This window comes from Myotis davidii, unplaced genomic scaffold (genome assembly GCF_000327345.1).
Source record: "Myotis davidii unplaced genomic scaffold, ASM32734v1 scaffold386, whole genome shotgun sequence".
In the NCBI taxonomy this organism is placed as follows: Eukaryota; Metazoa; Chordata; class Mammalia; order Chiroptera; family Vespertilionidae; genus Myotis; species Myotis davidii.
Window position 1 is genome coordinate 115259 of NW_006296528.1, and position 27795 is coordinate 143053.

General features: G+C 46.4%; 2 protein-coding genes across 3 annotated transcripts in view; both read right to left on the bottom strand.

Moving 5' to 3' along the window:
* Positions 1 to 2451, bottom strand: part of CCDC97 (coiled-coil domain containing 97) — a 12328-nt gene extending 9877 nt beyond the window's left edge. The window contains exon 1 of one of the 2 annotated variants that reach the window (XM_015569207.1): positions 743 to 2451. In XM_015569207.1, the coding sequence (XP_015424693.1) occupies positions 743 to 791 (49 nt within the window). In that variant the 5' untranslated portion in view covers positions 792 to 2451. The remainder of the gene's footprint in view (positions 1 to 742) is intronic. The other variant, XM_006771868.2, reaches the window with a different exon arrangement.
* Positions 2452 to 3046: 595 nt separating this feature from the next.
* Positions 3047 to 27795, bottom strand: part of HNRNPUL1 (heterogeneous nuclear ribonucleoprotein U-like 1) — a 56505-nt gene continuing 31756 nt past the window's right edge. Inside the window, exons 6-15 of the mRNA XM_015569203.1 lie at positions 26320 to 26419; positions 24416 to 24528; positions 19155 to 19421; positions 17743 to 17865; positions 17511 to 17639; positions 8732 to 8900; positions 7915 to 8199; positions 6575 to 6864; positions 4831 to 5022; positions 3047 to 4235 (exon numbers count right to left, since the gene is read on the bottom strand). Of these exons, the coding sequence (XP_015424689.1) occupies positions 4119 to 4235; positions 4831 to 5022; positions 6575 to 6864; positions 7915 to 8199; positions 8732 to 8900; positions 17511 to 17639; positions 17743 to 17865; positions 19155 to 19421; positions 24416 to 24528; positions 26320 to 26419 (1785 nt within the window). The 3' untranslated portion in view covers positions 3047 to 4118. The remainder of the gene's footprint in view (positions 4236 to 4830; positions 5023 to 6574; positions 6865 to 7914; positions 8200 to 8731; positions 8901 to 17510; positions 17640 to 17742; positions 17866 to 19154; positions 19422 to 24415; positions 24529 to 26319; positions 26420 to 27795) is intronic.

The following is a 27795-nucleotide window of genomic DNA, read 5'->3' on the forward strand; positions in this document are numbered from 1 at the left end:
CCCCCCCCCCCCCAAATAATCCAGCTTCAACAATGATCAATTTCTGGCCAGTGATGTTTCAGCCTCCCAGGCACACTTCACCCCACATGGGATTACTTTGAAGCAGGGGATGGAATTTTAAGTCGAGCAAAACAAAAGCAGGTTAGATACTTACGGGAAGGCATCAGGAAAAACAGATTAAAAGTGCTATAGAGAGAGACCCGGGGGAGCACAGAAATGGACTACCAGCAAGCATCCTGAGGTGGCAGGTGGGGCTGTGAACTTTGGGGGAAGAATTAGAATGTGACGGAGGAAACCGTTGGTCTGAGATAAGCTGAGTTTGCATGGGGCAGGAGGAGGGTTAGTCTGGGGAAAGGGAAGCCTCAGTTACACAAAATGAAGGGGGTAATTTGAGAAACTGGGTTGGCTGAGACACAGGTAGAGTAAGCCCGGGGCAGGGGAGAGGTTCCCGTTAGTTAACCCGGGAGTTAGCCAGGAGGAACCGGGACATGGAAAAGGCTGGCATGGAACCTGTTAGGGGTTCATTTTGGGGAAGGGGATACAGTAAAGGTCAGCCCGCAAAGAGAGGGGTTCACCTGGACAAAGTGGTGAAGGGACAGGTAAGGCCGAGGGCAGGTCTACAGTCTACAGAGTCCTCCTTCGCGATCTGGGAGTAATTTCCCAAATACACAGCAGCCCCCCCAATCCTTCCTAAGTACCTATCATACTTCAGGCCCAGGAGATATGGCAGCGATGACCTCACCTTCATCAGGTTCCCTTGCTGTCGCCGCCGGCGCCGCCACAGCCTCCATCGGGATTTTCTACGCTTTTTAACCGCCGTGGTAGGCTCCGCTCCGTCAACTCGGCTCCACGCCCTAAGCGGCCACTTCCGGCTGAGCACACTAGCTGGGGTTCCGATGCCCCGCTGCGCCCAGAACCAAAGTTCCGGGCAGAAGGCGGACCTTTCTATGCGCATGCGTGTCTCACTTAGGTGTCACTCTCCGTAGCCAGGAAGGAAAGGGCCACCCGTGTCAGGGCCTAACACTTGGTTCCCCCCACCTCCAATCTGAACTGCTACGGAACTGGAATATCAGGAGGAAGATGTTCAACCTGTTCACTGCAGTGACTCCAAAGCCCGCATGCTTAATTTTGGGATGGATGATCGGTTGAATGAAAAACCCTTCAGGGCCTCAAAGGGTTTGTGGTTTAGTTTAAACGCCAGCCTTTCCTTTTATCTTTTCACCATTTCAAAGAATATTTACTAAGCCTTGTCTTTTGCTGTCATCACACCCGGCCTCCGATTAACGTGAGCTGGGTGGTGAGGGCTGGGACAATCAGCAGATGTGGAGAAAAACGTGGCCTTTGGGAAACTGCTTTGCCTTAGATAGTAGACGTGTCACCAGTGACCGTCCTGAATGTTCAGGGCTCTAATGGACTGAGGGGAATAAGGGAGCTGCCACCCATTCTGGAGGCCCAGGGAAGGCTTATTTTGGGAGGATGAGATGCCCCAGTTGAGACCTTAAAGATGATTTAGGACAAGAGGAAGGGCGGTAGGGGAGGGTTTAGGTAGGGCGAAGCCAAAGATCTAGAGAGCACACACATGGATAGTTCTGGTTGCTGTAAAGGCTTCATATGGAATGGGAGTAAGTTCTAACTTGAAGGCTTTGATTGGGCGGCAGAGAATGAGAACCTTATGTATCTTTATGCAAAATTCCACATACATGTGAATTTGGATCATGGCATTTATAGATTCAAGGGACTTGACTCCCCCCAAATCACTTATCCGAAGTGCAAAGGGGGAGCAGCAAAAGATGAAGGCGAGGTCACCAGGGGCCAGGTATGGGGCCTCATAAGCATATTAAGTAGCTTGAGCTCCTTTATATCCTGTGGGGATAGGGCAAGGGGTTTCAGGGGAAGGGAGATCTGTGAGGAGGCTGGTGCAGTTATCTAGACACTGGCCAGGAGCAGTTTGCATTCCCAGCACTTACCCGACACAGGATAGATGGATACTACACTTAAATGTATCCAGGCCAGCAGAGGGAGCTGTTGCTCAACACATAGACCAGAGGTGGTAAGAATTCCCAGGCTAGGGGCCCTTTTGCTTAGCAGGCAGTGGGCACTTACTCTAGCGTCTTTTAGTCTATCCAGCCACCAACTTCCGCTCCTTATGTTTAGATGTCCCACCCTGACTTCAAAACGATTTGGACCTTCTCCGTTTTGTAGCCTGTGTCCCTTCCACACGCTGAGATACTTCCTGTGAGGGAAGGGATGGAGCTGAACTGGCTATGCCTGTGCTCCAGCATTGCCCCTCACATAGGGCCAGGAACACAGGCTGTCCAGAGGGAATGAAGAAATGACTCAAACTGCTGGGGACAATGGGCTGTGGGAATGCAATCAGAATGTCCTTTAACCTGGCTCACTCCTATTTTAAGATATTTTCCCTTCTCTAGGAAGCCCTCACTACTACCACCACCACCCTAGGCTCTCATAGCTGACCACTAGATGCTATCACCATTTGATGACAGGTCCGTGTTACTTGTGGCCTGGGAGCCCTGGGTGGGCAGGGTCCAGGGTTGCCTTGGCCATGCGGTGTCTCTCAGCACCATCCAGGCCCAGTGAGGAACAGAGCAAGTTCCTAACCTATTGGCTGGATAAAGCTCCTGTAATCCCCCCTGGACCCAGACACACAGGCAGGAACTAGCATAATTCCAGCTCACAGGCCAGGCCTGAGGTGGATGAGCAGTGATACCCAGTGATAACCCGAGTCCAGTCCGGGTCTCCCCCTATTAGCCATACTTACCTTCCACACCAAGGGATCTGGTTCCATATCTTCTAAACAAATTCTTGGAGATTTGGGACTATGAGTGGACTGGAAAGGGCAGGGAGCAGAGAACCACTTCAAAAACGACTAGTGGGTTTTAAACTGAGGGCCCCAGGTTTAAGGTGGCATCCCCAGAACCAAAAATGGGGCTAGGCATGAATCCCTCAATAAGTGTATAATGAATGGTAAATAATGTCCCCTTGAAAAGGCCCCTCACCCCAATTAAAGGCCAATTGCACTTCAAGGTTTCAACCCTTATTCCTTCCTGCTAGGAGGTGCCATCTCATTTATTGAAAGAAAACAAAACAAAACAGGGGAAACACATTTCTTAGTAAGTGCAGTCTGTTAAAATCCTGTTAAAACATATGGGTCAAGGGCAAGTAAAAATAATCAGAGGGCCACTGTAGAAAGAACCTTTAGGTCTGGCACCTGGGAGATCTCTGGAGGGAAGCAGTGGGAAAAACTTCATATTCTGAAGGAAAGGAGACACCCCTCCCCCATTTTCCCTCTCGCCGGCTTAATCCCACCAGAAACTACCAAGACGCCTGGAATAAAAGGTTTCAAGTTCAATAGTCACACTCTCTCCAAATACAAAAAGCAGTTACAATTCAACTCAACACAGAAGCTTGTGTGCAAAGTTAAGGGAAACTGAGACATTGTATAAAAAGTTAGGTTAAAGTTGATTTTGTGGTTTTGTTTTGAGGGTGTGGTTCTTCATTGGTTGCCGGAACTCAGCAAAGAAATGGTTATCCTGATGAAGTATCAACAGCCAACCCACAGTAAAAACAGACAAATTCTAAAAATTAAAAAAAGCATAATTACCAAAAAAATATCTGTCACTGCTTCCTCCCTCCTATTTTGTAATTTTTTGCTTTTTAAACTTTTTTTTTTGATTTTTTGATTTTTTTTTTTTAAATCCTGAAAAGTAGACAGTAAAACAGCTTCTGGAAGAATTTACAACCAACTGCATGAGGGTCTGGAGCAGGGCTGGGAAGAATGGACAGAAAGGGGCCCTCCCCTCAGTCATTATAGCATCACTGCATGACCAAGGAAGGGGGTGTATTTAGTCAAGGAGGAGGACGGGAAGAAGAGGAGGAAGAGGGAGGTGGGGAGAGAAAGAGAAAATAAAAGGTCATCGTTGTCTGTTTGAAACCAGAGAAAAATGCCCAGCCCTGTGGTTGAAGAAGCCCCTCTGAGGAGAGGCAGTGGGCTGGAGGGAGGCAGCCCTGGGATGACCTGTCCCCCAGCACCACAGGACCTGGTGGGGGCAGATGAGGGGCCGTGGCGGGCGCTGGTAGAGGCCTCAGGGGTACACTGGCTACTGAGTGCTTGTGCCGCCCTGTGTGTTCCCGGTGTAGCTCCCGTAGTCGTAGTTTCCGTAGTATGGCGGCCACTGGCCCTGGTTCTGATAGTACTGGTTCCACTGTTGAGCATACTAGGGAGAAACCAAAAGTACAGAGTTGTCTCTCATCTAGACCTCCATTTGGCTCCTCCCCTCACCCCACTTTCACCCTGGGTAGAGATGGGTGCAGTGACAACAGCTGACACATGGTCCCCTGACAGAGAAATCAAGGCACCCAGGGAGGACAAGGGACTGACCTGATGCCACATGGGTGGGCAGTGAGGGTCTGCAGCCCAGGTCTCCTGGCTTGCCAACCTAAGGCCCTTTTCAGGTACAGGTTAAGGACCACATTCAAAATACTCCATCACAGGTATGGTGGCCTAGCACCAACCCACTGGAACAGACACTGGCTATGGTGGTGAGGCAGGACCTGGAGGCCACTGCTATACCCTTTCCTTGCTGCACTGGGGAGAGGAGCTAGGATAGCAGCAGTTCAGCAGCCAGTACAGAAGTGTACTGCGAGGGCACTACTACTGCTAGGGCATCAAGTGAATTCCTGGCAGGCTGCTCATCTTCATGGGATAAGCAAGGACTCAAGTCTGAGAATACACACCGCAAGGGGACCCTGAGAGTCACTCCATTCCATTGCCCCCAGCCTCCCTAACCCGTGTCCCCATTTGATACCTACCTGCTGATACTGGTTATAGCTGGGCTGAGGGTAGGTCTGTGCAGTAGGGGGTGGTGGTGGGGTGTAGGGGGCTGGGGTGTAGCCGCCGTAGCTCCCATAGTTGTAGGCAGGTGGTGGTGGAGGTGGAGGTGGTGGGGCTGTATAGCCCTGGCTGTAACCTCCCTGGTTGTAGGGTGGCTGGCTGTAACTCGGCTGGAAAGTGGGGAGAAAAAACCAGGGCTCTGTGAAATAGCCAGTTCAGCTGGGATGAAGGGAAGACTTCTGTAAGCAGTGGGCCCACAAAGGAACTTCCCAGGTGGAGGTGGAGGACTGAGGGGAAGGTGGGTTAGCAACATGGCAGGAAAGGCAGGGTAGGATACAGAGGTGTTACGGACTCTGAGACCCTGGGGAGTTAAGTACAAGGCAGCTCTTGAAATCCCAGTGTCCCCCCGCCCCGTAAAACAAAAAAATTACAACAGAACTATTCGATTATCTTATTCTGTATTCAATAAGCATGTGAACACAAACCACTGGGTACTCAGTAAATTCTGAGAGTCATTATGGGAGGAGTTACTGAGAAAGAGTAGTGGTGCCCTAGCAGGTTTGGCTCAGTGGATAGAGCATTGGCCTGCAGATGGAAGGTTCCTGGGTTCAGTTCTGGTCAAGGGCACGTACCTTGGTTAAAGGCTCAATCTTCCGCCCTGGTCAGAGTGTGTGGGGGGAGGCAACCATTTGATGTGTCTCTCTCACATTGATGTTTCTCTCTTCCTCTCTCTCTCTCTCTCTCTCCTTCCACTCTCTCTAAAAGTCAATGGAAAAATATCCTATGGTGAGGATTAACAAAAAAATAAAAAAAGAGCTTATTCATATAAAAAAGAAGAAGAAGAAAAAAAAAGAAAAAAATAGTAGTGGTAATTTCCTAAGTGCTTCCATGTCCAGGCTGTATCATTAACTAACCCAGTTCCCCCACCAGCTCTGAGAGGTGTACACTGTCAGCCTGGTTTTATTGAGAAGAAAGCAGAGACTCAGGGAGGTTAAATCACTGACTGGGCCCAAGTGGCAGAGAGCCAGGACTTGACCCCAGATCTATGGTTCCATGAAACTATGATGCCACCAACCATCTCCCACAACAAGCCTTGGATGTGAATTTTATTAACACCTATAGTCCTTTATGAGAAAAAGGAGGTCCAGAGAGGTAAGGCAGTCCAAGATCACAAAACCAGGATGTTTTAGGGTGGGGTCTGAATCTGTGCCTGCTCAACTCCTGTTCTAGAAAATATTCTTGTTAGACCAGGAGTGGGGAACCATTCATCTGTCTCTTGGCAGCTGTTCCCAGGCCTGGCATGTGAAAGGTATCCAGGAAACAGCTGCACAATAAAAGGAGACATACTCTGGTTGACAAGGGCCTGTGCATTCCAGAGTCCGAGCACTGGCTTTCAGAGAACTGAAACTGAGTCTGGAGCTGCTGTTGTAAGGTCTCAGAGCAGAGGCCAAGTCCTCATCCACCTTAGGGCCTGTCTCCACATCCTGAAGACAACAGAATCAGCCCTTCCAGCCTGGGCAAGGGGCAACTCTGAGTGCTTTCTTGGGGATTCAGTGAGCCAGTGACACGGCCAAGAGAAATACACTTGCTGGATGAACCTGGAGATGGCGAGGGGCCACCCTCGTCAAAAGCACTGTCTGGGAGAAAGAAGGGCAGGTAGGAGTGGAGACGGGCTGAAGCAGGTGTTGAAATGGAAATTTCCCTGATCCCACCTCCTCTCACCTGTGGAGGGCTGTAGCTGCTGACAGTGGGGGTGCTGGTACTGACACTCGAGCCAGGGATGTTGCTGTTCTTGCTGTAGCTGCCGATCCCTGGTGGGTTTCGAGCTGGGCTGTAACTGGGTGGTGGCGGTGGCTGCTGTGGCGGTGGCTGTGGTGGCGGTGGCTGCTGAGGGGGTGGTTGCTGTTGGGGAGCTCGATTGTAGCTGCCTCGGTTGTTGGAGTTGTTGTTATCCCGGCTATTGTTACCCCAGCGGTTCTGGTTGTAGCTACCACCTCCAATGCGGTTGAAACCTGCATTGGAGAAACCAGATGAGAGGCCTGTCATTCTCAACTTGGGCCCCTCAAGAGCTGGGCTGACTTGGTGACTGCTGCAGCCCAGTATGGTTAGGCTCAGAGCAGCTCAGTCAAGTAAACAAAGCATCCTCTCTGGGATTCCCCAGACCCCTAGGTGCACTCTGCCGTGCAGCCCTGACAACACTTGGTTATCGCTGTTGACTGACAGGTTTGTCCTGGTTTCAATTGTGTCCTCAGCATCTCGATAGCTGTTGAATAAATCAGAAGCGATGTTCTGGAAGAGGGCTGCCAAGCACCGGGGACAGTCCCCATTAGGCATGTCCAAATCGGCCGGTCTCTCCTGAACCCTCATGCAGTAGTTTCTTGAGCCTGAGACTCTTCCCACTTCCAACTCCTACTGGTCTCTAGACCTTAACTTAGGCGCTCAGGAAGCCTTCCTGAGCCCTGCTCCCCTACAAACTGGGTCAGGTGCCACCTAAGGTCACAGTCCCGCTGGGCTTTCCTATTAAGCTCAGAATCCTTCTGGACTGTCACAACAGGGTGATGTGTCCGTCAGGGTCCGCGCTGTGTCCCCAAACTATGCAGCACAGACCAAAACATGGTGGGGCATGCCTGTTAAATTATGATCGTACACTTTATTGCTGATAGCAGAACTTAGTGACTAAGAACTTGGAATTTGGGCCACTTGACCACAACTCTAGATTTAGTAAATTCTGGGTAAATTAACCTCTCTAAGCCTCTTTTCCCATTCGTTTTAAAATATATAACCCAAAGCAGTCCTAACATTTGACTCATACCAGGTCCTGAGCTGGGACCCAGGACTGACAGTAACTTGGTCTGGTTCTTCTTCTCAAGCTGACGGTCAGATGAGGAAGATGCACAAAAAAGGCCGGAAAGTGCCCAGGGGGAACAGGATAGTGGGAGCATTTCCCTGAGACCCCGAGTCTGACTCATCCTGGTTCTCTACCAAAGTTCAGCCCTGGGCTGGACTGAATAAACGTCACAAAGCCCAACCCCGACCCAGAAACCAGAAGTGCGAGAGCTCACCTCCTCGGTAGTTGCCTCCTCCCCCACTGCCTCCTCCTCGGTTCTGAAAGCCTCCTCGGTTGCCCCCGGGTGGGCCTCGGTTGTCATAGCGCTGGAAAGTGCCACCACCCCCACGGCCCCGGAAGCCACCACCGCCTCGGTTGTCAAAGCGCTTTTCAGGGGGTGGCCCAGCCTTCCGGCCTTCCTCGTTGTACTGCCTCACCAGCTTGTCTGCTTCTTCTCGCTGCAGCTCAATGAATAGTACCTCATCCAGGAAGTCCCCAACATCTGGCAACGTGAAGTTGGCTAGAAGGAAGGGAGGTCCCCAGAGGGAACAAATAGGTCAGTACTTTTTGAGGTGTGGTCCCCTCCACAACCACAACATTGGAGTAGTAGGCAAGAGACAAGACAGGATCCCAACGTTAGACTCTGACAACAAGCAGTGGCTAATGAAGACTTCTTCTCCATTTCCTAGAGGTAGCTAAGACCCACCAAACCAGTGTTGATAAATGCTCCCTTCAGGAGCAGGTGAGGAAGGTAGGATCAGGGAGGCAGACTGAGGCTTGCTCACAGTCAGCTCACTCAATGGGAACCAGAGGCAGGTGAGCATGTAGGTCTCTAGCATTTGCTCCCACACTTTGTCTCCATCATGCCCCAGTCCCACCTGTTTGAAAACTTTGCAAAAGAGAGATATGGGCAGCTTTTCCATTCACAGTTGAACTAGACAGGGAAGGGACAAAGCAGAAGCAAAGAAAAAAATAAGATTGAAAAAAAAAGGAGCTAGGGGAGGGAAAAGGACCTGGTTGAAATGTTCCTCTGGGAATCACTCATCTCCTACCTTTCATTTCTAAGACAGCGTGATCTGGGACATCCTTCCCTTCTTCGTCGGTTCGCTTTATTGTTCGGTCTTTTAAGTCCTCATCAGTGGGACAAATGACAATAGCTTTGCGCTGGAAGCCTTCAAATGGTCTCATTTTTCGTCTCTGAGCTGACCCATAAACATTTGTCTAGGGTAGGTGACAGAAGAGGCAAGAGATGGCACATTACAGGATGGTTTTCTCATCTGTGGGGCACTATGTCGGCCAAGGACTGAGAAAAGGGCACTAGTTCTTATAAGCAGAGAAACCCAAGAAGTTGCTCTTCTTCACTTTTAAGATTTTTGAATCCACCCTCAGAAAATGAACTGACTCGGTAAAGCGACTGCTGACAGTCACAGGACAAGGGATTTCAATGGTTGGGCTTTGCACTTTATTCCTCCTTGTTCTCAGAACTTTGTTTTACAATTATCCCCCTCCCACCAAGTAATATAGGCCTCATTTTATTTAGCTTCACAGATGTGTGTTTTACAAATTGAAAGCAAGACCCTCCACCGGATCATGACTCTCCTTATTGCAGTGGTCTGGAACAAAACCCACAATATCTCAGAGAAATGCCTGTACATCATAAAAAATTCAGAGTACAGGCAGTCCTCGGGTTATGTCGGACTCGACGTACGTTGTTTCGTGGTTACGTCGCCATCTCCCATTTATTTATAAAAAAAGTTCCGTCATTTTGATGTATGTACATGTGCTTTATGTTTTTTATTATTTATTTACCAAAAGAAAGGTCAGGAATTGTTCTTTCTTTTAATTTTTTTTTACTGTTTCACTTCATTACTGCTGTGTATGTGCTCCATGTGAGTGACGTAGGTGCTTATGTAGGTGGGTTCCGACTTACGGCAAAAATCGCGTTATGTCGTGCCGTAGGAACGGATCTCCGATGTAACCCGAGGACCTACTGTACAAGGTATAAATTTTAGAATAAGAATCTCTTCATCCACCTACTTCCAGTCTTATCCTAGAGATGATTAAATTTATGTCCTTTTAAAAAATATATATTTTTTAATTGATTTTGGAGAGGAAGGGAGAGGGAGAGAGAGATAGAAACATCAATGAGAGAGAATCATTGATTGGCTGTCATCTGCATGCCCCTCCGTGGGGATTGAGCCCGCAACCCGGGCATGTGCTTTTGACTGGAATTGAACCGAGGACCCTTCAGTCCGCAGGCCGTCGCTCTATCCGCTGAGCAAAACCAGGTAGGCAAATTTATGTCTTTCTAAAAACATCTGTGTGGCCTGATCAGTTGAGCTCAGTGGTTGAGCATCAACCTATGAACCAGGTCAATTCCTGGTCAAGGCATATGCCCAGGTGGTGGGCTCAATCCCCAGTGTGGGGCATGCAGGAGGCAGTGGATCAATGATTCTCTCTCATCACTGATGTTTCTATCTCTCTGCCCCTCTCCCTTCTTCTCTGAAACCAATAAAAGTATATTTAAAATAAATTAAAAAATACTTAAAAAATAAAAACATGTTTGATTTTTAACACGAATGTTATACTATACATTCTTCTGAAGCTTTCTTTCACTTAACATTTCTGTAACATTTTTCTGTCCCAGTGTTTTCATGTAACGACTGCATAATATATACAGAATGGATATCATAATTAACCAGCCTCTTCTGACAGTTGCAGTAAATTGTTTTCACAGCATTGATTCTTTCATCCCCTCCGTCCTTCTCTGAAACATCGGCCTCACCCTCAAGTTTCTAACTAGGAAGCTTGACAAGGTGCAGATTTGCTACTAATGTTCTCTTTCCTTCCTCTAGGTCATGGATGGGGAACCTTTTTTCTGCCAAGGGCCATTTGGATATTTAGAACATCGTTCTCGGGCCATACAAAATTATCAACTTAAAAACTGGCCTGTTACATTTGGTCAAACATTTAATTAATTCACCCCTATTATCTTGGCAGGGCCAGAACAAATGATCTTGAGGACCTTAAATGGCCCACAGGCTGGACATTCCCCCCCCCTGCTCTAGGTGAGGAGCAGGTGTGTCCTAGGCTGGTGCTGGCACAGACCAGGGCCCTAGGACACATCTGAGCAGTAGTAACAACAGCTTCCCTTTACTGAATACAGTAGGTCCTCGGGTTATGTAGGACTCGACGTACGTCGTTTCGTGGTTACGTTGCCATCTCCCATTTATTTTTTTTTTTTAAAGTTCCATCATTTTGACGTATGTACATATGTGCTTTGTTTTTTATTATTTACTAGAGATGAAGTGAAACAGTAAAAAAAATTTAAAAGAAAGATAACAATTCCTGACCTTTACTTGTGGTAAATCCTATATCATAAAAGGGTAATATGCAAATTGACCCTAACAGCAAAACTATCGGGAATGACCGTTACTATGACACACACTGACCACCAGGGGGCAGATGCTCAACACAGGAGCTGTCCCCTGGAAGTCAGTGAGCTCCCACAGGGTGAGCTCCACTCAGCCACAAGCTGGGCTGACAGCTGTGAGCGCAGCAGTGGTGGAGGGAGCCTCTCCTGCCTCCTCAGCAGCACTAAGAATGTCCAACAGCGGGCCTAAGCTGGCAGGTGGACATCCCCTGGGGGCTCCTGGTCTGCGAGAGGCTGCAGGCCAGACGGAGGGACCCACCAAGTGCATGAATTTTCGTACATGCACGGAGCCTCTAGTAAATAATAAAAAACAAAGCACATATGTACATACGTCAAAATGATGGAACTTTAAAAAAAAAAAATAAATGGGAGATGGCAACGTAACCACGAAACGACGTACGTCGAGTCCTACATAACCCGAGGACCTACTGTATTCAATAAAGGGAAGCTGTTGTTACTACTGCTCAGATGTGTCCTAGGGCCCTGGTCTGTGCCAGCACCAGCCTAGGACACACCTGCTCCTCACCTAGAGCAGGTGTGAGGGTGGGAAATGTCCAGCTTGTGGGCCATTTAAGGTCCGCAAGATCATTTGTTCTGGCCCTGCCAAGGCATTAGGGGTGAGTTAATTAAATGTTTGACCAAATATAGCAGGCTAATTTTTAAGTTAAAAATTTTATTTGGCCCAAGAATGACGTTCTAAATATCCAAACGGCCCTTGGCAGAAAAAAGGTTCCCCACCCCTGCTCTAAACCAATATCTAAGTGACCCTGACACACACACCAGGCAAAGATGTTCTTCCCTACTCCCCAGGGAAAGTGTCCCCACTTTCATTAAGGAGAGGGAGAGACTGTGTGTGGTGGACACACAAATGCTGTTAAAAAGTACATCAGGCCAAAACCGGTTTGGCTCAGTGGATAGAGCGTCGGCCTGCGGACTGAAGGGTCCCGGGTTCGATTCCGGTCAAGGGCATGTACCTTGGTTGCGGGAATATCCCCAGTGGGAGATGTGCAGGAGGCGGCTGATCGATGTTTCTCTCTCATCGATGTTTCTAACTATCTCTCTCCCTTCTTCTCTGTAAAAAATCAATAAAATATATTTAAAAAAAAAAAAAGCACATCAGGTTAGAGGGGAATAGTCAAGTCCCTCTCCCCACTGCTCTTCCTGGACTCTACGCCTAAAAAACAGAGGAGAAGGTGGCATCTGGTCATAGGAAGATAGAATTTGGCTTTCTCCAGCTAAACAATGAGGTTTTCTCTTGGCACAAAAGCCAGAGTGGATGGATACCACAAAGAATGTGCCCCCAGACCATTCTATGGATAACCCATTCCAGGGTTTATTTGCCTGTAAGATGTGATCCTATTTTGACTCCTGTGAACCCCAACGACAGAGATAAACACCTCCTGGAGGGACTGTATGGGGCAGACCTGCTGTGTCAATGTCCTAAGCAATACTGCCAAGAGGGCTAGTCCCTAAAGTTTCATGGGATGGGAGGAATGGGGGTGAAGCAGACTGGACTCCTAAAGAGCTGGCTTCTGTTGTGAGAAGTGGCTAGACTCTGAGCAATGCCTCATCAGACACACTAGAACTGAGGAGCAGAGAACCCTCTTGGTTACCATTTATTAGATGGCACCTCCCTTGCCATACCTCTTGGCTTGGGGAAGGGAAGAGTGTCTAAACCACACCAGCAGAAATACAAAGACTTGCCTTTCCTGGAAAAAAGGGAGTTAGCTGCCGGCGACTGTTGCTACAGCAAACACAGTGAGGTCAGAGACCCTAGGTTGGCCCAGGACTGTCCTGGTCACTGGGGGCTGCTAGTGTCTGTTGCTAAGAGAGACCAGCACAACAGCTGGATCAGCTTTTCCCAGCCGTGTGAGATCTCTCTGCCTAGCTCCTACTTCTCCCAGTCCCACCCAGCTTGAAGCTGCTGACTCTCAGAAGGTATGCTGGGGCTGTGTTCCCTGACCCAGGGCCACCCCCAATCTCCAGCAATGTCGGCTAAAGAATAGGAGTTAGGTTTCTCAGAGGAGCTGGATGGGCAGTTTTGGTGCGTGACAGCCTGGGGGAGTAAGGGAGGAACACAGCATGCTGCTCACAGCCCAGATTCTGTAAGAGTCTCACTATCCTATGTCCACTTTCACCTGTCCCCCCTCAGTGGGGTCAGGCTGGCAGTGGGAGAAACCTGGCTGGATCCCAGAAGAACAAATTTAAAGCTGGTGACAAAAGAGTTCACTCTGGGATCACAATGGTAAACCCAGTGGAAGGAACCCACATGTAGGGTGAGAACTAGCTGGAATGTTACTATGGAACTGGCTGAGGCCCTGGGAACAGGGAGGGTGGAGGAAAGAAACACCCCTTTCTCTCAATGCCTGCCAATAAGAAGAGGTCTGTGCCTCTGCTTTATCCCTAGGTTTGTTTCAGACAAAGGCGTAGCAAGGTCAACAGGGATGCAAAGCAAGACTAGAACCACACATTCTGATGGTTGAGGTGAGGTTAGGGAGGTGAGGTTAGGGATCACTGCTTGGCCTGGCTCTGGACTGCTAGAGCCCTAAGGGAGCTCCTAGCCTGCAGCCCTCAACTCTGCCCCACAGAAGCCTTCTCAGAAGCCTCTAGGAGGGCAAAACTCTGTTGCCTCAGGGGGCCAACTCCTGCTCTGCACCAACTCTTGTGGGTCCTTGGTAGGCTAGGGATAGGCTGGGCAGTATCGCATTCTTTTTAAAAAAATATATTTTATTGATTTTTTACAGAGAGGCGGGAGAGAGATAGTGAGTTAGAAACATCGATGAGAGAGAAACATCGATCAGCTGCCTCCTGCACACCCACTACGGGGGATGTGCCCGCAACCAAGGTACATGCCCCTGACTGGAATCGAACCTGGGACCCTTGAGTCCGCAGGCCGACGCTCTATCCGCTGAGCCAAACCAGTCAGGGCGTATCTCATTCTTGAGGTTTTTTCACCAGCAACAGAACCACCTGAAGCAATGTGGCCTACTTCCCCTTTCTAAGTCTTTTAGTAGGCAGGCAAATTTAACATATCCCTCCCTGATGAAAACATAATTATGGCTCCTTACTGCCCACAGGACAAAGCCTCAATTCTTTTTATCATCATCCATGTTCTGGCCTAGACATCCCACCTCCCAATTTCCCACCATGGCTCCAACTATTTTGGGCCGTGGCCATCTGGGAAGTCAGCAGAGACATGTTCTACCAGTAAATCAACAGCATGACTTTGAACAGGTTCCTTTTCTCTGAGGCCTGTTTCCCCTGTGATCCATCTCTTCTTTTTCTCCTCAGATGTTCCACAGCTATCACACACACATGATCTGAAGAGGATACTCAGGTCATCATGAAATGTAGGTCAAACACCCAATAAAACCAAGAGCTTGTGCCCAATGAGACATACCCTGGGGCAGGCGCTGGGGCCCTAACCATACATAGGCAGAGTCCTGGCTCACACAGCCTCACCTGCCTTCTGCAGGCACATTCTGCTTTTCTCTCAATAATGGGCATTACAGAATCCAACCTACATAATAGGAGATTCAGAGGAGCCAAATGCATGGAGGTCTGATCTCCTGGGGAAGAACCAGAGAAGGGAAAAGATGAGCTCCAGGACTGCAGGGAATTCTGTCTAGCTCAGGAGACAGTTATGCATCAACTTATCCCTCACAGCTAAAGCTAGTGGGGTGGGAAGGCCTGCTCTGAATCTTCTACACTGCCTCCCCTCACCCCCACCAGAGGGTTTCTTGGAACCTATGTTTGGGGCTTAAGCCCAAACAGGTAAAATCATTGGCTTCAGACCTCTTCCCAGGCTCGAGTAACCTATAGTTTGAGGCCCAAGTCAATCCTCCAATCTATGGTTAACCAGAAAACCCTCTTCCCCACCTTCAGAGTTTAGGGAGTTTTGCCTTTTTGTTGGCCTGGATCACTTGGCCCAACCTGCATATCGCTCCATCAGGACAGCCCTAAAGACCAAAGTATACCTGGTAGAGCCCTGGACCCCTCCTATGAACAAGCCAGCACGTACTCAAAAAACCAATAGTTGTTGTTTACAGAGCCAGCTGTACTGGCCTGGCTAAGGAGCTGGAGCCTGACCTCCAGAGATGGCCCACTTTTATATGCTGGATAAAAATGTTAAGATGATCTACCTCTAGGACTATAATCCTTTGCCACTGAGCCACACATGTGAAATGGGTTTCACAGCTAATTTAATCAGCAAACTGACAAAATGACAGGCAGGGAATACTTGCTGAGAATCCTCAGGGTGCTAAATCAACACTGCTCCCCCGTGCAAGACACTGAGTCCCACTGGTGCCAAGTCAAACTACAATTCCAAATGGCCTGACCACAATGAGACAAAGCAAGGACAGGGTTAAAGAAAAAAGTCTTTGAAGAAAGAAAAGGCTGGCTATATGCATTACTGATGGGGCTGAGCTGGGGCAGTAGCGCTGTTTGGCTTTTGGACTATCCTGTGCTGAACAGTCCCCAGAAATAAGTATTTGAAACATTAGCTCAATTAGTTGTTTGCATCAAAATTTAGTATTAGGGAATCATGTACTGTCTTCTTCACAAATGTGAGTCTTTAAAGGATCAATCCAATGGTTGCAGAACCCAGAGCAAATCTCTCATGTCCACCATCACAGAAGAGGGCCAGGGTATGGCCCAGCCTTGATCAACTTTAAGTTTTCTTAGCATGGCTATTCCATCAGCACACAGATGTCCACTCCTAACACCTAACTGCCTGGCAAGATCATTTAAATTAATTTGTCTAGCCCTGGCCGGTGTGGCTCAGTTGGTTGGAATTACTGTCCTGTACACCAAAAGGTTGTGGGTTTGATTTTCAGTCAGGGCACAAACCTAGGCTGTGGGTTTGATCCCTGGTCAGAGCATGTGTGGGAGGCAACCCATCCATGTTTCTCTCATATCAATGTTTCTCACCCTCTCCCTTCTCTCTCAAATCAACAAACATATGTAATAAGTTCAACAATAAAGATTAAAAAAATCATATCAAATCAACAAATATATCCCTGAATGAGGATTTAAAAAACTATAAATTAATTTGCCTATCAAGAACGATCACCCGCCAATAGCCTTTTTTCTTTTTGTCTCTAAGAACAAAGTTTTTACTATGTACTCCTTTCAAATGTTGGATATAAGGCATCGTTTCTTCAACTGTAAACATAGATCACTAGTTTATTATGAAAGGATGTATCTCAGGACCAGGCAGATGGAAGAGATGCATAAGGCAGTCATGTGAAAAGGGGCGCAGAGCTTCCACACTCTCGTGAGCGCACATACCACTCGCCCACATCTCCACGTTTATGACCCCAAGCTCCCTCGCAATTGTTTTGCATAAGATGCCAACTCCCACGCACAGGCAAACTGGTCCCTTGGACTTTCCAACCCCACCCCAGCCCCACCTTCACCAGGAGGCCTCGGAACCCTGTAACCAAGTACTGGCACACAGGGAGGGCACTCCAGCAAGGCGGCCAGGGCAGGGGTGCTACTCACGTATTTGCACATTCACAGGTTTTTAAGAAAGCATGAATGCAAGGTTTAAGGAAACAGAGGCTTGTTCACAGATCCCCAAATACAGGATTTGGTACCCTCAAGACACACGTCCTTCTGTCTCATAGGTGGAAAACATGAGGAATTCATTACCCTGAGGCAGGTATCCTTAACTATGTTTGGGTCAATTATACTTTTGGGAATGTTGAAAGCCACAGATAATCTTCCCATTCTCAATCAAAACTGTCTAGCTTTTTTGTTTTTTAAAATAACATGCTTGCACCTGCATACAAAATTGTGTTTAATTTCAAAGGTTCCCAGATCACCTGATATGAAGAACCCTGCTCTTAAACACAGTATAAAATACGCGATTTAGATATGTACCTGACAGTCATAAAACATGCTAAGAGCAACTGGGACATACCTATTCTGTAGAGTAATTAACAGTAATTTCTAGTTACTATGTGCCAGGCCCTGCGTTAGGGATGGGAACCATTATAATCTCAATTTTACAGACCAGGAGGCTGAGATTTGAAAGATGAAGCCAGTTGCTGCAGACACTCAGCTAGTAGAAGAGTTGGAGTTTAAGGCCAGGTCTGTCTGGCTCAGAGACCCATGCCCTTTCCATTTCATTACATGGCCCTTACCTGATAATGTTCTCTTGGACAGCTAAGAACATGAGCTAGGCCTGGATCATGGCCCCAGACCCCACCCACATACAGGGCTCAGAGAGCTGTACTAAGAGCCTGGGACTGTGCTGTCATGTATGACTGACCATCTTACCAGCACTGCAGTCCACGAGGATTATGGTGAAAAATAAAAAGACAAGAGGGTAATATCCAGATACCCAATAGGCTTCGTCCCTCTCTAGGAGCATCATGGTCACCAGTAAGTACCTGGTCTAGGATATAGTTGCGCTTCTTGCGGGCAGCAATCTGGATGAGGCGGTTGAGGCACTGGGTGGCCTGCTGGATCAGGACGTCCCAGCGGCCGGCATAGTTCCGCTGCCGACGTAGGCCCATCACCTGTGGGTAGGGGGTGGTGAGGAGTGCATGGTCCTGGTTGTAGGTCAGCACAGGGGGGTGGGATGAGGGAGTTGGCTAAGGAGAGACCAGGGGCTGCCTTTACCCGCATCTTATCCATGATGGCATTGGTACCCAGTATGTTGTACTTCTTGGAGGGGTTGGAGGCTGCATGTTTGATGGCCCATGTGGTCTTACCGGCAGCGGGAAGGCCCACCATCATCAGAATCTGTAAGAACATGATGGAGAGGCACTGAAGCAGCAGCAGGCACCACCCTGATTCACTGGAGACCATGAGGGTAACTCTAAATCTCATGGCCATCTCCAGGAAATGAAAGCAATAGCTTCTACCTCAGTGTTGTTGGGGTTCAAAGAGATGAGGCTCATCAAATCCTCTTAGGCCTGGTATGGGACGAATACAAAACCAAGAGCTGTTATGAACATTTACATTTTTGTTTAGCAGAATTCAGTGGCCTCTGACAGGGAAGGCCATGCATTGGGAATGGTCCATAAGAGTGGGCACAGAGCACCTATGGATGAGGACAGTGGGTGGGGAGTAAAGGGAAGATGGGGACTGGGTGGAGGGGAGTTATGGGGGGGAAAAAGAGGAACAAATGTAATAATCTGAACAATAAAGATTTAATTAAAAAAAAATAAAGTGATGTTGTTCAGAAAAAAAAAAAGAGTGAGCACAGAAAGTGGTACAACCTTCCTGGAGTGTGAGATGGGGACAAAATGTATGTACAAGGACAAGCATCGTATCTAATCAGTGCATTTAGAATTTGCAGAAACCAGTCACAACCGAATGCCCAATAAGAGGGAAATGGTAAACATAGGTATTTACAAAATAATGTTAAGTGAAAAGGGTTAAATACCAAAATGCTTATACCATAAGATCTCAATTATAAATGTGTCTGTGTATGAAATGAGCACTTAGCAAAAAGAACAAGATAAAATCTAAAACTTTGGAAGTAAACTTATTTATGACTGGCGGAATGAGAAACTTTAATTTTCTAGAATAAACATAAAGTCACTTATTTATCAGAAAAAAAGTTGGGAAATAAAGATCACCATTACAGCTTCTGCAGCCAAATCATCCCCAAGTCCAGTTGTCATTTTTGTTCTTAGACAGCTTCGAGTCGGTGTGAGAAGCTGCACAACCTCCTTGAAGAACACTCACCTGGAAGTACCTTCATATCCTCTTCTCCTATTCCAAGATTCTGACCTCACCCAAGGAGCAGTGTGGCAATTTCCCTCTGGAACCTTCCCAAGATTTAAGTCTCTCATCATATCCCCTCTGGCCTAAACCATACCCACAGACCTCATGTCACTCTCACAGCAGCTTTCAACTTGGTCCAGCCCTGAGGAGTTAGGAGAGAGAGGGCCCTTTCTCTAAGGTTACTCATGCAGGGAGGTGGTTTGCTTTCACCACACCCAGCTGCCATGTCTCCCCTCTGCCTTAGCAGTACGGTGGTCCAAGAGAGACAGCCATTAATTTAGTCTTCCAGGCCCACTCACCTCACACTCTGCCTTGGTCTTTGGTCCGACAGTGCCCCGGATCCGCTCACTCAGGGGAAGGTGCTGGATGAATGTAAAGCCAGGAAGGACAGAACAGTAGGGCTCTGCCCTCTGCCCGAAGTTGAACTCCACTGCACAATTCTTCACCAGCACATGAGGGTAGAGGGCCTGGCCCCCCAAGGCTTCCTTCTGAATTCGGAAAGCAATGCCCATCCACTTCCCATTCTTGGTGAAGGAAAGTTCCACGTCATTTCCACATTCAAAGTCCTAGAAGAAAAAGCAAAGGAAGAGAACCTTAAGCCAACGCTCAGCTTGAAGGCACTGGGAACCACAAGTTGGAGAGAGCAGATGCAGAGAGAAGAAATACAGCCAGCTTCCCTGATTTACCTGTAACCCCACCTCTCAACATACAGATACAATGGGCAGCACTGGGGAACAGCTCAGAGAATGTGCCCCCAAACCCTCCTGGTTTAAGACTCAAAGGCTGGTGGCTATGAAGCATGTTATCTTAGGAAGGCCCAATTATTTAAGCCTTGTGCCTAGCACGAGACGAAGATGAAGGAATAGGCAATCCTGTCCATCCTCAACTCAAGAGCAGTCTGTGAAGATAACAGATGGGAAGAAAGCCACGGCAGTCAAATCCAGCTCCACAAATGAATTCACTTGTTGGTTTGACACATGTTCTCCAAGTTTCTGCTCTTCCTGGTATGAATGTCTATGTTGATCTGGGCCTAACAAAGGTCAGGGCCTAGTGGGGAACCAGATAAGGATACTATCTTAATTGAGTACAAGTGCCTACAGAGGAGCAAGATTCTCTGAAAGGTGGGGACCTGTAAGCCAAGTCCTAAACAAAATGAAATAAGCCAAGTTTGGGGAAGGGGGAGAGAGCCATAAAGAGAAGTGTTGTTTGTGTATAAATACAGCAGTAAGAGAACACAGGGTCAGACTGGCTGAAGCATAAAGGACGAGGGGGGAGTGATTTCAGTATAGCTGGAGAGCCAGGCAGTGACCAAATACATTCAGTAACTCTTCATTGAGTCCCTACTGAGCAGCTGAAGTTTAGTGATTAAGATCCTGCTTTGGAAGGCAGGCTATTTCAGTTCTACCATTTACTATCAAAAAGGGAAGGCCATAAGATACTAGAGTGCACAGGGTTGTTCTGAGGAATAAGTGGGTTAGTACGTTTACTCCATAGTGAGCACAAAATAGGGGTTCTCACTCCAAGATGCCAGGCACCATGCTGGGCTGGAGTGTGAGATGGAGACATGGCTCCTGCCTTTGGCATGTGAGGGTCTCTCTGTCACCTTAGGAGTTAGAGCTTTATGCTGGTGGCAGAGCAGAGCCCCTGACCTGTTTCAAATATAGAAGTGGCCTGGTTTTCAAAACTGTTTCAGAAAGATCACTTTGGGTACAGGATAAAGGTTTACAATTAAGCTCAAAACCTGGAATCAGACAGCAGAGTGAAGCAAAGTAAAGTTCAGGGTCCTGATTTAAAGTACAAGATGTGGTATTCTTTTCTTGCGATCTGCCCTTTAACAAAGTGCAAGCCCTTTCTCCCAAGGAGTTTTCTCACCGACCTCCTCCGTGCTCACAGGGCACAGCTCTATACAGTCCTTCCTATCTGTCACCTCTAAGTGCCTACACAGCTCAAGATAACTCAAAGCAGATATGCAAACATTTGCCAGATTAAATCCTGCACCAATCCCTGTAGCATGGTCTCTGCCATGTCTTCTTACCTGAGCATAAATGGCCCGGTCACCTTTGTTCTAACATGAAAATAAACATCATGGGGATTAACCTTCCCTATGACCACCAGCGTTATTATAGGAACTTATATTACACATAAACTACGTGACAAATCTACTAATGACAGGGCCTTCTGTTCAAGAGGCAAGTGTAGTCCTGTTACTCTTGCTAAAAGTCCTCATGCCACCATTTTTAACACATATATGAAACAACTCATATTTGGGCACAGAGCATTTTTGCCTTCTTTTTTTTTTAAATATATATTTTATTGATTTTTTACAGAGAGGAAGGGAGAGGGATAGAGAGTTAGAAACATCGATGAGAGAGAAACATCGATCAGCTGCCTCCTGCACACCCCTTATTGGGGATGTGCCCGCAACCAAGGTACATGCCCTTGACTGGAATGGAACCCGGGACCCTTGAGTCCGCAGGCCGATGCTCTATTCACTGAGCCAAACCGGTTAGGGCCATTTTTGCCTTCTTAATCTCACTTAATTCTTTATAACAATCTGTAAACTACGCTGAGGAAGAATTATCTCCATTTTACAGATGGAAAACTGAAGGTCAGTGCTTCCTAAAAGTCACATGACTTTAGTTGTTAGTGACAGAATTAGGTTGAAAAATCAACTTTACTAATTCTCATTTTAATGAAAATGGGGTAGTATAAAAAGAGAAGGAGCTAATGAGTGGTTGCTATGTGTCAGACACTATGCTATGTACATATGCATTGCCTACGATAGAGGCAGTATCACTATTTCCTTTATACAGATGAGGAAACTGAGGCTAGAGATGGTGATATATCAAGGTCACATGAATTATTGGTGGACATGGGATTCAAACCCATGTGTCCTTTGTCAAGTCTAGCTCTTCAACAAACAAACGTCTATTTAAGTCTTGTCTCTGCTAGCTATTAACTGTCTAGCCCTTGCCAAATTTTGCATTTGGGGGTCTCTTTGTGTGTGTGTTTGTAAAAAAAAAAAAAAAAAAAAAAAACCTGGTACCAGTCCGAGGCCCAATGACTCAAAGTCTTTAGGCATGGCATTACTCACTGTGCCATTTTTGTAGCCTCATCTGACCCATCTCCTTGTTGTCATCCCCAAGGCTCCACCTGAAATGGACTATACTGTTCTCTCTACCCGAAGGCCATTATGTCCTTTTTATTTTGTGAATGTTGAGAACTCGAGATCTGGTACAAGTGTCCTCCCCCAGTTTTCTTCAGGTCACGGATTTTCACATCTCCTCCGACTTCACAACCTGAGCCTTTAAAAATTTATGGCATCCTTTGAACAGAGGGAATTGCACATGGAATCTTAAAAAAACAGAAGTAGAGATGATGTGGTTGAAGCAAGAGTCAAGGCCTGGAGTTCCAAACTGCCACACACTGACAGAACCTCACGCTTAGATGGGACAGTCTAGGGAGCATTGTCACAGATGGTGACATGTTAAATTGCTACAACCTCTTTGGAGTACACTCTTGGTGGTAGATATAAAAATTTAAAAATATATCTTTGACCCAGAAGTCATGATTTTAGAAATAAATACAACTATAGTCCCACAAAAACAGATATGTAAACTGCTCACTCCAGCACTGCTAAAAGTGCTCCAATGGGGAAAGGGGTCACACAGGAGACCATGTGTGGGAATACAAAAAGATCTTGAAAATACTCTGGTAAGTCGGAAAAAGATAAGCTGTCACTGCAGCATCAACCACTCCAGCAACTAACTTTCAGATCCACCAATAGAACTAAACCAGGGTAAACTGACACATCAGAATACTATACAGACTAGGCAAGAAACTAACCTAATGTCCACTAACAGAGAACTGATTATATAAATATGGTTTATCTACATAATGACTACAGATTACACAAAGAACAAAGAAGTCCTCTAGGAAGTGATATAAAAAGATCTCTAGGATATACTTTTAAGGAAAAAAAAAGATGTAGAATAACATTTATAAGCTAAGCTGTTTTAGATGAAGATCTGAAGAAGACTTTACACTGTGTATCTTTTTCTATTTCTTGGTGTTTTTGCAAACCATGTGAATTAACTATTCAAAAATGTCTCTACCTCAGTTACATCTATATTATCTGTGTAGACAGGGAGAGATATAGCCAAGTTTAATTGTTAAATGGAAAAAAATTCCAGGTTTAGAATAGAGTATAAACATGGCTAATTTTTAAGAAAACAGGGTTTTTATTAAAAAATACAATGAGGTTACAAAAGATAAAGGAAGACTGAGAAACTGTTTCAGACTAAAAAGATGTGACAAGAGAATGCAGTAAGTGATCCTAGATTAGATCCTGAACCAGAAACAAAATTGCGCCAAAGAATATTGTCAAGACAACGGACGAAATTTAAATGTGGACTGAGTAGATAATAGCATTATATCAACGTTAAATTTAATAACTACTGTGGTTAAATGCATGCTGAAATATCTAGAAATAAAGACATGATGTAGGCAGCACACTCTCAAATAGGTCAGACAAAATCATATATATTTGAGAAAACGGTAAAGCAAATGTTAGAATCCGGACAAGATTCTATAGGAGTTTTTAGGGCTTTTCTTTAAGTTTAAAATTATTTCAAAGTAAGAGGGGAAAAAAAAGAAAAAACAAAAAAAGGAGTACATGTGTATAAACCTGAGAGAGGGAGAAAACAAGACAGAGGAAGCATCCACCTGGGTAGCCACTCCTTGCCAGGGTTCCCTGGCACATTTTACAAACATCTATAAATCCTAAAGATAACAGTACTAAGTAGGATTTACTGAGAACACACCATGTGCCAGGCATTATTTTCAGTGCTTGACAGATTAATTTAATGATCCCACATCAAATTCTGAGGTAGGTGCAAAGATTCTCATTTAGAGTAGACTGAAATACAGGGAGGGTAAGTTGCCCATGGCTGTGAGTGGAAGAGCAGGGACTGGGGTTAGGGAGTCTGGTCCCAGAGCAGACAGCCAGAGTCTATAGCACTGTGTGGGTCACTGCTGTTGGGGACTGAAGTTTGGCAGCAGCTCAGGCACCCTCTATCTTGTTCTGTTTTACATCCACTCCTGTTCTCCTATGAGGCAGTGCAATATAGGAAGCCTGCCTCAACCAATGTGAGGTGAAGGAAGAGAGAAGTTTAGGGATGAGATGATGCCAAGTGGGCAATTGCCAATGAGAGCAGACAGGCTATTTGGCAGCAAAGAAAAGAAAGAAATTCCTGGGTTTAGAAAATGTCACTCTGGTATCTAGGAATGGAGGAAGGGTGTGCAAACCAACAACCCCAAACCTCTTCAAGGTGCCATCTAATAGGTTTGCACAAAAGATCAGGCAGGTAGAATGGTAGATTTTTGCACAAAATGACAGCAAACGTTCCAATGTGTCAAAGAGAGACAAAGAGGTATGGCGAGAGTGGCTTGGCATGGTGCAGACAATGGACAGAGGTATTCTGGGGAAAAAAAGTCTGCAGGTCCACATGATAGGACCAACATTTGGTTCTGCCAACTCCCACAGGCTGCCGGCACTCACCACAAAGCAGCCAATCACATCATTCTCTGCAAACTTGTCTCCGTAGTTTTCAAATCGGCTATTGGTGGACTTCTTCCCAGTGCCTCCATAGCCATAGGAGAAAGGCTCTTCGCCTGATGAAAGAAATAGGCAAAGGCAGGTTAAACCTGCGATGGTCACAACAGCCTTTATGGTTGTCACACACTTTTTAAAAAAATATTTTTATTGATTTCAGAGTTAAAGGGCAGAGAGAGAAAGAGAGAGAGAGAGAGAGAGAGAGAGAGAGAGAGAGAGAGATCAATGATGAGAATCACTGATCGGCTGCCTCCTGCACACCAGGGATCGAGCCCGCAACCCGGACAATGTGCCCTGACCTGGACTTGAACCGTGATCTCCTGGAACCACTGAGCCATGCCAGCAGGGCTGTCACATACTTTTAAGGAAAAAACAAACAAACAACTTTCTTTACTAGTTTACTAATCAGATGCTTTTGGGGGGGAGGGGGAAGGTGAGGAAGATTCCATTGAAAGGAAGCCTTTCATTGCATATGCAGTACTCCTGAGGGCTTGATAGGTTTAGTGTTAAGTCTGTGAACAGGAGCAGAACTGAACTGTTCTGCACAGAAAGGGAGAATCTGGAAAGAAAGGGAGGGGAGGAAAAGAGCTGGACTAGAGGAAGGCTGTGTGCTGAGATGCAACCCTTCCCTGTGACATTCAATATTCAGTAAATCTACTAATGGCATCAATTTTTTGTGCCAGGGGATTTGGGCAGCAAGCAGCCAAGAGGCTGGCTTTTGCTTCTGGAAACCAAGAAGTCTTAACCCCTTGGAAAGACACTGGATTTCCTTAGGCTACAGAACTAGAGGCTAATGCATTCTGACTGAGACCCCAAGAGCCCTGGATGACACCTGGATTATATAGAGATCGTTGGCCAGGAACCCAAGGAGCATCCTGCCAGAAAAGCGAGAGCCAACAAACTCAGTTCTTCTATGAACCAGCTGTGTGACCCTGGACAGCTGCTTGACCATTCTGAACTTTGTATCTTCACCTGTATCAACAACTCACCATTTACACCTTAAAACTTAGACAAAAATAAAATGAGATGATATGCAAGTCTTAAACAAAAAACATTAATATGTATCAGAACAAAAGCTGTACATTCTTTTTGACCTAACATTTTCACTTTCAAGAATCAGTCTTAAGTTAACAGTCAGAACAATTATCTCTCTCAGGTTTAGGAGGTTTTTAATTTTTCCTCTATTTGTATGGCCTAAATTTTTACAAGGAGCATATATTATTTTTGTAATCAGATGATTATGACCAAGGCAGAAGGTCTCAGCATTGGTCAATGAAATCAGTTATTTGGGGACAGTCATTGTGCCCTGGGGTCCCAGGAAAATTCAAAACCTCTCACAGGGTAGCCCTTGCCTCTGCCAACCAGCCCTGCAGGGCCCCACTGTTCTTTGTTTCACCTTTTACTCTGAGTTAGGTTCTGGACAGAAAATCCTAGACAGAACTTAACGGGGCTTAAGAAACTTATTTTTATTTCCAACATGGTTTAAGGACAGGAGACAACTAATCTTTTTAAAAGAGAACTTTGAGCCGAAACCGGTTTGGCTCAGTGGATAGAGCGTCAGCCTGCAGACTGAAGGGTCCCAGGTTCGATTCCAGTCAAGGGAGAGAACTTTGAACCCTCTCCTAAAAGATGGATACAGTTTTCACAGAAAAGTTGTTACATAACTGTGGTCCGTCCAGTTGAATTTTGTTGGCCCACACAGGCAATGGCATATATGTAATCCTTATGTCTGTTCCACCCCAGGCTAATTCTGTTGATTTCAGCACTGGGAAGAGATTTTTAGGAAGTGCAAGAATCCAGGGATAGAGGTAACTGCTCTTCTCTGGACTGTTTGGCTGCCCTCCCCTTACCTAGCTGTGTGCTGCAGGAGTCAAGGGACCAGCCGATACGGACAACATGCGGGTCGGGCTCTGTGGATGGAAGGTGCTTCACGGAGATTTCCTCATTGATCTGGGGACAGAGAACAAGAGGGCACAGACTGATTCATTCTCTGGAGGCAGGTGGTTTATGAGGCAATATAGGAAGGAAGTACGTAACGCATTAAAAACAGTGATGACTTGCCCGGCCACAGTATGGCTTAGTGGTTGAGCATCAAACCATGAACCAGGAGGTCAGGGTTCGATTCCTGGTCAGGGCATATGCCTGGGTTGCAGGCTCAGTCTCCAGTAGGGGATGTGCAGGAGGCAGCTGATCAGTGATTCTCCCTCATCACTGATGTTTCTCTCTCCTTCTCCCTTACTCTCTGAAATCAATAAAAAGTTATTATAAAAAACAAAACAAAAAACAGTGATGACTTTTGTTGTTGGGGAAAAGGCATCTAAGCTACTCTGAAGCCAGGTCCTCTGAAGCGCTCAGGGGAGCTCGGGACCACAGAGATAGGTTTTTCAAAATAGTTATTTTTATTTACTTAAATACTTTATTGATTTTTAGAGAGGAAGAAAGCGAAACATCGATGTGAGAATGAATCATCGATAGGCTGCCTCCTCCACACCTTCTACCAGGGATCGAGCCTGAAACTTGGGCATGTGCCGACCAGGAATCGAACTGGCCCGACCAACTGAGTCATACCAGTCAGGGCTCAAAATACAGTTATTTTTAGTTCTAACAATTGCTGCACAGGGAAACAAGTACTCATATTTGGTGTAGATGGGTAAACTGGTTCAATGCCTTTGGAGGGCGATTTGGGAGTTTCCATTTAAAATTGCAAATGCACAAGACTGTACAACTAAGCAATTTAGTGTGGCACTGTTTATATTATCAGAAACAGAAAAAAATCCGTAAGGCACTGGTCACATTATGGCACATCTAATGAATATGGCATACCACAGATTATGAGAATATGATGCAGCAGTTAAAAAAAAAAATAGGCCCTAGCTGGTTTGGCTCAGTGGATAGAGCATCAGCCTGTACACTGAAGGGTCCTGGGTTTGATTCTGGTCAAGGGCACATGCCCAGGTTGCGGGCTCCATCCCCAGTAGGGGGCGTGCAGGAGGGAGCCGATCAATGATTCTCTCATTGATGTTTCTATCTCTCTCTTCCTCTCTGAAATCAATTAAAAAAAAAAAAAGATAGTATTGTGTGGCTCAGTGGTTGAGCATAGACCTATAACCAGGAGGTCACAGGTTCTATTCCTGGTCAGGGCACATGCCTGAGTTGCAATCCCGAGTAGGGGGCGTATAGGAGGCAGCCAATCAATTCAATGATTCTCTCTCATCATTGGTATTTCTTTCTCCCTCTCCCTTCCTCTCTGAAGTCAATACAAAAATGTATTGAAAAAATAGAGTTTGTTTATGAATGGCACGCCAGGCAGGGCTTCTGCGCCTCAG